General features: G+C 42.6%; 1 protein-coding gene across 4 annotated transcripts in view; it reads left to right on the top strand.

Moving 5' to 3' along the window:
* The first annotated feature begins 868 nt into the window (after nt 1–868).
* Nucleotides 869–9,637, top strand: part of CTTNBP2 (cortactin binding protein 2) — a 144,241-nt gene continuing 135,472 nt past the window's right edge. For 2 of the 4 annotated variants that reach the window (XM_069461480.1, XM_069461477.1), the window contains exon 1: nt 869–975. Coding sequence is in view for 2 of the 4 variants with exons in the window: in XM_069461477.1 (XP_069317578.1) it covers nt 895–975 (81 nt within the window). In the remaining 2 variants the exon portion in view is untranslated. Of the gene's footprint in view, nt 976–2,114; nt 2,233–2,403; nt 2,434–9,637 lie in introns of those variants that run through there. The other 2 variants (XM_069461479.1, XM_069461478.1) reach the window with 2 other exon arrangements.

Here is a 9,637-nt window from a genome sequence, read left to right as displayed (position 1 = left end):
CTCATGAAAAATCTGAGACCTGTAATTCCCACAAAATCAATTTTTACAAACATTTTTGTTTTGTGTATGTCCACATGTCCTCACATGCAGAGAGGAAATTTTTAAAATTTTCTCAGAAGTAGAGGACATCCTTTTAAAGGCTATGGCATTGAACGGTTCTTGGTTAGTCCTTCAGAAGAGACGTCAGACTTGGGGCGTCAAAAACCAAACAATGTCCTGCTCCACCGTCCTTGAAAAGGATTGTGTAGAAAGTTAGAAGCTGATAGCCTCATGCAAGGTACTAAAAGATTAACAGGACACGTCATTTTCATCTGGGAGTTGGTGGTTTTTGGAGGACTAGTGTCAACTATAGACTAAAACAAAGCCAGGATACATACCAGGAGGGTAAAAACGCCCTGGCAGCAAAGATATTTAAGAAAAAGAAATTTAAGAAGAAAGGGGTGCCCATGTGATTCCTAGCGGTGGGATAGAGGGAGCTGAAGTAAAGGATTTTCCTTGATCTTGCACAGAATTCAGATTGAGGAGGCCTGACATTTAATCCAGGCCGCTCACGGTCGGGTTGGTGGGGGCTTTGCCAAACGTTCGCTTCCCGGGCGCTCTCTTCGCCGCTTCGCCTGTCTTTGATCGCCCCACCTGCGCGCAGGGCCGCCGCCGGGCCCGGCCGTGTGCCCATTTCTCGTACCTCGACGAGCCCAGCGATTGCTGATTGCCGCGGGGCGGGACCGGGGCGGAGACGCTCCGGCGCGCAGCGGGTTAAGCCGGGAGGGCGGCGGCGAGGGGAGGAGGCAGCGCCCGCGTCCCCGGACAGCAGCGGGTTAAGCGCCGCCCGCGCCGAGAGGGCTGAATCCGGAGCCGCCGCTCCGAGCTCGCATTCGGATCCGCTAGAGCAGGAAGATGGCGACGGACGGCGCGAGCTGCGAGCCCGACGCGTCCCGTGCCCCGGAGGAAGCGGCGGGAGCCACGGCGGAGGCGGCGGTAACTGAGTTCCCGGGCGGGCGCGGGGAGAGTGTAGACGCGGGCCGGGGGCGGCGCTGGGGTCCCGATGGACCCCGGCTCCGAGCCCCCGGGGTGTTCCGTAAGCCCGGGCCCCTCCGGGTGCCCCCTCCTTGGGGTGCTCCCTCGGGGAGGTGATCTCTCCTCGGGGTGCCCCCACGGCCAGAGATCGGATGGAGAAGGGCGAAGGGCTACCCAGCTGGAGATCCCTCCTGTCCTTTCCGAGCCCCACGGGAAGCAGCCCGGGGCCGCCCGGTCCTCGGGGGTCCCTGCGTGCGCCCCGTGCGACCCCTACGCCCACTCCCTTCTCTGCAGTCTGTTTTGGTTAGGGGCGAGGGCTGGGGTGTGTTTCCTGGCGAATTTGACCCCCCATTGTTCACCTCCCGCTGCGCCAGTGGTTGTGAACGCGTGTCTCGCGGGTGCCCGGCACCCCTCTGCGGACCGGGAAAGTGGCGAGAGGGAGGGGGCCATCGCCGAGCAGGTGTGGGGATGCCCATTGTGTCTGCTCGTGAGCCTTTGGGAGGCCCCTGGGGAGAGGCCCCGTGTCCAGCTGCGGGCGCTGCTGCTGCTGCTGCTGAGCGCCAGCGCGTCGGGTCCTGGCTGCCTGCTGCCCCATCACTTGGAAGGGGGGCTGGGGGGGGGGAGGGGTTGGGTCTTCGGCAGTGCCCGGGCAAGGTGGAGGTTCTGCACCAGGTTTCAAGACATTGTTCTCCGTCGCTGGGGTGTGGAAGCCGAATGCGCTCCCATCCATAGCTGGTCCTCACTTTCACCCCCTGAATATCCCCGTGCAGAGGCTCGCTAGTGGTTTCCAGCTGCCACCCTGGAGGAGGGCTGCACCCACATTTCCTGGGTGGAAAACGTTCTCAGGGCTTGGAAAGCAGCTTCGCAGGAGCTGCAAGCATCTGCAGAGAAAGGCAGATCTGGGTGCGCCTCCCACTCTTGGCCCGATCCGGCTGCTCTCGCCGAGGATTCCGATTCCGGGTGGGATGCAGCGAGCCGGGCGTGGACGCCCCCTCCCTCCCTCCCACCACCTGAGCGGAGTCGGTGCCAGAGCAGCGGAGGGCAGGGCCAGGCGTAAACTGCCAGGGCCGCTTTAACTTCCTCCCCCCTCTGGAGGTAGGGCTTTCCGGAGAGGGACTGGAGAGGTGTGGAGGAAGGTGAAATGAAAGGAGCTGAGCCTGGGAACGAAAAGAAATAAGAGAGGGGGAGGAGGACTGCTGATTTCCACTCGTGAAACCGGCAAGTTTTGATTTGAAACTTTAGGGAAAATTGAGTTTTCATTCCTTGCATAGAAAATGAGAACTTTCTTAAGATTTCAAATGAAACGTTGCCACTGTGAATCAATTCCTCTCTGTGAGGTACAATAAGGGAACCAGCTATTAAGACAACAAGCTTCTCTAGGAAGTTGAAATGATGGGGTGCTTTCATCCCCAGAAGATGGTAAGGGTAGGGAGAGAGGTAGGGTGTGTGTGTGTGTGTGTGTGTGTGTATTTCTTGTTCACCAGCAAGGTTGAATTTGTTTAATCTACTTAGAATGGGCTTCTTTCTACTACTCTCAATACTTTAATCACTTGGCAGTTAAACCAAACACAAACAGCTGATTTATGGTCTGTAGCTGATATATAGTTTTATTTGGTTAGATTGTAAACAAACCTTGGTCTCCAAGCAGATTTTTTGTGTTGACAAGGTCAGTGTTCCTTCTCTGCTGTTTAAATTTTTCAGGAGTCTGATTTTCACTGCTGATAGTTGGAGATTTGATAATTTCACCCTTGTTAATGGGAATAGCCATGGAAAATCTGTGAAAGTGAACCTCCTTTGTTATTTCCATAGAATCCTTTGGGGTTCTGAGATGAACCAAAGATTCTTAATCTAATAGGGTTTTTTTTTTTTTAATAGCTTTTGACTTTTTAGTAAAATTTTGATGATGGCTTCTTATGCAGTTAACTGGGCATTTTTATTTTACTTTTCCAAATAGTTTTGACTCAATAAGGCATGATCCTCTCATAGCCACTTGACCTGTAGACTGACTTTTAAATTAAAGAATAACTAGGGTAGAGGAATGATATCTGTTATCATAATTGCTCCTTAAAAATCAAAGGCACTTTTATGCATTTTGAGTTCTTGTCAACAAAAGACTTAGATTTTTTTTAGTTTAATGAACAATTCTTTCTTTTCATTTTAGAAATTTATTTAATTTTAAATTGGTTTACATATTGTGCATTTTTATATATACATTTGGCAGTAAGAAGCCAATGGAAGCTCCAAAGCAGTAGGCTATTTTTGAAAGTGAGTGTTTTCACTAAGCTTTGACTATTTAGAATGTTGCTTAGAAACAAGTTTAATTTATAGTTTTCAGTTTAATATCATTTTGGTGGAGTGTTTTAAATTTAGTTTGTGATTCTTGTTCTTAGCTTAGTTTAAATCCTGAAAGCATCCCAAGTGTAAAGCTCGGTAAGAGCTACATTATTCAATAGAATCGTATTAATAGTCTTTGCTGTGAAACATGCCGGGAGACCTGGGTTATTTTCAGTGCCTTAGCCAAATGTGATGACTTTTATAGGCCGTATTGCTATTTCTACTCTGAAAATAACTCCTAATGGATAAGGCAGTATGGAAAACAGAAATATTCCTGCTTTTTATTGTCACCAAAGAATTTAGGAGTGAAAGGAAAATGGAGACCTTTTTAGAGCTATGTTTGGGAAGCCAACCAACATTCTTGTCATTCTGAGCTTTTCTGGAGCAGCTAATATGCAAGAAGTAGGTATAAATTTTGTCGTCATGGCAACAGTGACAAGGAAAAATTTGGACAATGATTTTGTTAAAAAATGTACAACAGTGTTGTTAAACAAATTAACAGCTGACACTTAGAAATTTTTGTTTTCCAGGTGACAATATTGATGTAAATGCAAAGAAGCATTTTTAGCCAACTTTGCTAAGCTTTTTAAAAAAGAAAGTTATATGGCAGCTATAGACTATTTAAGGTTTCACAGCATAATTAAGTAGGAAATAATGTAGTAAAGTACCTAACACTTACCAAGATGGAAGTATGAAGAGTAACACCTTTGTTGCCCTAAAGTAACACATCCCAGTGACTGACATAAACCAAGGAATCAAATCAGAGTCAGTGGTGTCATGAGAAGTATAAATAATTTGCCTTAGAAGTTTGGGGAGGAAGAGTCATGGAGAGAGTTCCTAGGTGAAGGATCTGGAAATGTTCCACAAAGGGATGGCATGTGAGCTGGGCCTTAGTCTTGGACTGACTGCAGGAAGCAGTGTGCAAATGTGGCTGGTCCCTAGGATTCCTTGAGAGATACATGAGAAGAGCTTTCAAAGATGAGCATAGAGGTTTCAGTCTCAGCTGTGTGCTTGAGAAAAATAGCTTAGAGGTAGAGGCAATTGGCTGGACTATTCCCCAAAGATGAGAATGTAACTGTTTTCAGCGTGATGCTTTTCATTCTTTCCTTTTTTTCTTCTCAAATAATTGGTTGTATGTTTCTGTTTGCACCTGTTTTGGGAGTTTATTATTGTTGTTGCTGTCATTATTGTCATTTCTCACAGGAGCAATTTTGTTTAGGGAAGAACGTTTGTCCTCTGTGTGATTGAATCCATGCGTAGGCTAGATTGCCAGTTCTATCCTTGTGTTTCACATAACTTTATGAGGTGAGAAAATGTTTCACGGCCTTGGTACTTGGTCAGACATTTACAAATGTCACGTGGACAGCAAGGCTGTAGCTGGGAGAGAACAGCCTCTTCCTTCAAGGAGAGTTGTGTGAGTTTTCTTTTTTTTGTAATGGAAAACAAAGGTTACTTAGCACAATGCCAGGCACATGGTTAGTGTCCCACGAATAATTTTGAATGAAGACAATGAAAAGAAACTCACCAAGAAGTTGTGTTATAATACTTAAATGTTAATTGGCTAATTGGAAAATATATACTTTGTATGTTACTAGCTTATAGTGAAACTGTTGGCCTGTGATTTTTAATAATTAACATTATAGATACTGCAGATCTTATTTTAGAAAGATGACCCTGATTCTTATATTTTTAAATTTGCATTTTAATATTGCCCCTCTCCAAAATGTTTTTCTCAGTATCATCTCAGATACTTTCCAGGTTTTATTTTTTAAATTTAATTTCCAGCACTATTAGTTGTCTCTTTAGATTCTCTTTCTTCAAAATGATGGTTGAACCTCAGGATGTGGTGGCTGGTGGTATCATGGTGACTGTACCTTTCCCATCCTGAATTCTTCCAATAATACAGTCAAGGCCACATCATCCTCTGGGCTGTGGAGGAGGGGCTGATTGATAGGGGGTTAAGGGAGAAGTGTGGGGAAGTTTGGAAAGAGGAAAAAGGGAATGAAAGGAAAGATTGAGCAGGAAGGAGATGAGGCAAGATTTTAGAATAGTCTGCAATTGCTCTGAAATGTGAGACTACTGTTCAACTTGAATGAGCCTAGGAAGGGTGAAGTACTGTCTCTTCCCACCACCCCTCCCCCATGTACTTTGCCTGCTAAGTCTGAGTATTGCTTTAGAAGGAGACTTTATTTGGATACCCTTGATTGCATTTCTCTCTTTGGGGGCTCCTTTGCAAAGCTTGTATAACATGGAAAAGGAGACTTGTCTTTTCCCTTGGCAGTTAGATAAAGAAATGGAGAAGGGTGATTATGACATTGATGGTAAAGGATTTTTTTAAAGTTTATTCTGTTATAAGTAACATACAAAAATAATGAGATCATATGCCATGTACAGCATGATGCCATCATTCATGTAGAAATCCTGATTTTAGGGAGAAAATATTGCTTTCTTTAAATAAATTGTTAGTATACAACCAATAGGGGATCAATTTAAAAATGTTACAGTAAATGCAGTATAGCCAAGTTAACTTTGCTATGTGGAATGGGTATTTGTTTGCAAATGATTTGACTTTGACACTTTTATATTTAATTGAAAACATAAGATGGCCTGCCTGAGTTTTTCCACAAAAGGGTTTCACAGCTGTAAGAATATCATTTAGCCTCCCATGGTCCACCCAACCTCTTCATTTGAAAATCAGCATGGTGACATTTGCCACCTATGGATAATCGAGAGGATATTCTTCACTGCGTTGTAAGCTTCTTAAAGGAAAATTATTAGAGCTGGATGTCTGCTGGCATGCAGAGGTGATCCATGTTGGGCTGATGTAACACTGAAAAGCTGGATTAGGATGGAAATAGACATTTGTTTCATTTGAGATATAGTCCTTTTTTTTTTTTTTTTTTGCCTCCTGAAAAGGAAATAGAGACTGAGAGGAGATCTGAAAGGAGGAAAAGGGAGGTAGCTGGGCTTAATTATCAGAGGCTGCCACCCCTGACTGAGCCACTTTGCTTTTCATTCCAACTTTCTCTTAGTTAAAATTAGCTACATCCATTACCAGGTTTCCTTCCTGACATTGTTTCCTTGTCAGTATTACCTCCTTTCAACACTCTGAGTTGCTTGTCTTGCATGAAAAGATCCCAGGCAGTATGGCTGATTTGAGGTGTATTGCCTGGGAGAGCTGACACTAAATAGACTTCCCGTGGTCAGTACTCCATGTTGTTTTAAAGGCACAGGCCACGTTGCTTCCCTAGTTTAGGCTACTCTAAATGATTTTTGAAACAATGAGCATGATTGAATGCCCAGTTACTTAGTTGCCCCTACAGTGGGCTGTAACATTGTGTCTTAGTAAGATGGATATACTTGAGATATCATTTGCATGTTTTCTGTTTTTACATTGTGAGCAATAGGCACTTTATACCAAAAGAGGGGGCATACATGTTAGATAAAATCATTGAAGATGGAATATTCTGGCTGTTCTGACACAGTTAGTAGGGGTGAGAAAATAGAGATAATAGTGATAAGAAGTTTAATATGAGGAAGTGCATAAGGCAGAACATGATTAATTGCCAAGTGAAGTAATAGGACAGACTTTAAGACCAAATTGAGAGAGGAGAGATTTCAGGAATCAGGGGAAACATACAAAGGTGGGATTTGAGCTATGTGCTGAAGAAAGATGGGATTCAAATGAATAAGAGGAAAAAGGAGGATTAGGAAGAGCAAAATCAGAGATAAGCAACCCCGCCATGAAAATTCTTTCCTCCATGTAGAGAGAGAAATAGGAGGAATAATCTCAAGGCAAGAAGTAACTTCAGAGATTGGAAAATAGTTTGAGAGCATGTTCTTTTCATCATGAAAATTATAATTGGCTAAATTCACATTTTCTTAATATAGTGAATGTTCTTATGTACTTAGAAAGCTGGATTTATTTTTTTCATGTTAATGATAGTCTTCAAATTTTGATCTCCTTGAAATTTCAAGATGGGTTTCATTGCTTTTCCTTCTTTATAGCCCTTGTTCATCCCCAAAAGCATAAATCTTGCTTACATAGAAAGTTTTAAATATGTTATTAATTATTAGCATGCACTATTAAACTAGGAGGAAAATACATTTCTGTAACTTCTAAGCAAAGAGGCAAAATCCGTTTTCCTCAAGTACTTCTCAAAGGCTTTTAGGCTCAGGAAATGACCTAAATAAATTTTCTCAGTCTAGTAATCCGTTTACCCTGATGGTATATGAAATCAGGACATTTAGGGGCTGGAGGAGATTTTTAGAGATCACTTACTCCAACATCCTCGTTTTACTGATGAGAAACCTGAGATCCAAACAGATGAAATGACTTGCCCTCCCTTGCTAATTGCTCACTAGGCACATCTCTCCTCATTCCACCTGCTAGTCCAACTGCTCTCTCAGATGCCCTGCCTCCCTCCTGCGTGAAACTCATTGACCAAATGTAGGCACAACCCACTGGATTTTAAACTGGAAGAGATGCTCTTGGTGTTGGTGGAAAGAGCCAGAGGATGTGTGTGGCTTTGTGTTTGGTAATCAAATTCTCACCCAGCAGCCTTGATAGGACTGATGTGTTTGGGCAAAGATCTGAGGGGTATTTCTGCCCCTGTGGCTCCTAATATCTCCTGGAGGCTTTTTGGCAACCAATCAATGTGCTGACTCCATTAATTCATAAAGGGTATGGGTAAGGCTCTTCTGGACTTATTTTGCTATGGCTATTGAATTCCCATATAAACCCAGTATTTTAGATTTGGTGGTGGGGGATGGGGGAGACTTGGCATGGCAAGTTAAGATGCCAGTTTTAGCCAGCTTCTGTTTTTGGGGGCCTCTCTCTCTCCCCCCAACCCCCTACCACATATGAGAGAAAATCTTGAATAATGCCCTGCTCACACTTGCCCCACATAATTCAAAGCTGTTCAAAACTATTGTGCCAAACAGCTAACAGTTTGGGATTATTTCTCCTTTTTCACTTATATGTATATTATAAATTATACATAATTTATAATAAACATATGCAATAGATTAATATATAATAAGTATATGTATATATGATTTATTATGTCCCAAGGAAGACATGCTCTCTATTTGATGACCAGACTCTGGATTAGTTTAAGCTGCCCTGCCAGATTTTTAAAACTAGGTGTTAAGAAGCACTTTTCCTGGAGTACTTTTCCTGGCAAATGTTACAGCCAGAAGAGTGGCCTCTGGAGTTGAAATCTAGCAGGTCTGGTTTTGTTTTAGGTTTTATGTAGTGATGGAAAGTTTCTTTCCATCGCTAAAAAATGAAAGCTGGATTTTTCTTTTTTAATTAGGAAAAGCAAGTGCAATAATAAAGCTCAGTCTGTGAACACATCTGCTGATTTTTTCTTCAGGGGAGGGGTCATGTTTTCTCGGGTGCCCTGATGGAGATCTTAATTTTTTGTTTGAGTGACAGCATTTGGATCTGTCGTGTCTTCTAATTTTGAAAATTTGATTATCAAGGTAGTCTTTTGCAAACATCATAAGATTTACAACAATTCCTTTTGCTCTTAAACCAAGAAACGTTAGTAGTATTTTTTTCTATATCTAAGTATTTTTGATACCATATATGCGTCAGAGTAATACACTTCATATGAAAGAATATATCTTTTTCTGTATGGGATTTTTGCTTCTGGGCTTATTTTTCTAAAAATACCAAAGTGCTTTGTATTTATTTATAAAATACCTGGAGTCTTAAGATCTGTAGCATGTTTTTATGTCCAATACTTTTTTTTTTTTTTTACCCCATCTCGTCAGAATAGGGGATGGAAATGTAAGGTGTCAGAGAATGAAAATTTGAAAGCATAACAATATTTTTAGTATGGAGGGCCAGGAATTAGTAGTGTTTTAGTGGAAAATCTGGGGTGGGGACATGGGTGGGAGAGAGACAGTCAGGCAGACACACCATATATTTAAAACAATACATCACTTAATACAGTGTGATGGGAGACAGATTTTTTTTAACATTCTTTGTGACATATGGTTTAGCAAGAACCCTTGTACCAGTGTGTTTAATTTTAATGAACTTTCCCTTTTTCTGACGGTGATATAAAGAAAAACAGAATGTTGGCTGCAGGTCACAGGCTGTGATGCTGATGACGGAAGCAGGGCGGGCTCTCCTGACTCTAATATGCACCAGGATTTTGGCAATGCCTTTCATAATTTATTAGTTTTTAAAATGGAGCACTTTGCTTATGAAGCTTCAGAGAAACAAGCACAATAAAGTATACAATTAATTAAATTCTTTAGAGCAACCAGCAGCATC

The sequence above is a fragment of the Eulemur rufifrons genome, chromosome 29 (genome assembly GCF_041146395.1).
Source record: "Eulemur rufifrons isolate Redbay chromosome 29, OSU_ERuf_1, whole genome shotgun sequence".
NCBI lineage: Eukaryota > Metazoa > Chordata > Mammalia > Primates > Lemuridae > Eulemur > Eulemur rufifrons.
The sequence above is the reverse complement of the archived record's forward strand: the minus strand, read 5'-3'. Positions and strand labels throughout refer to the sequence as shown.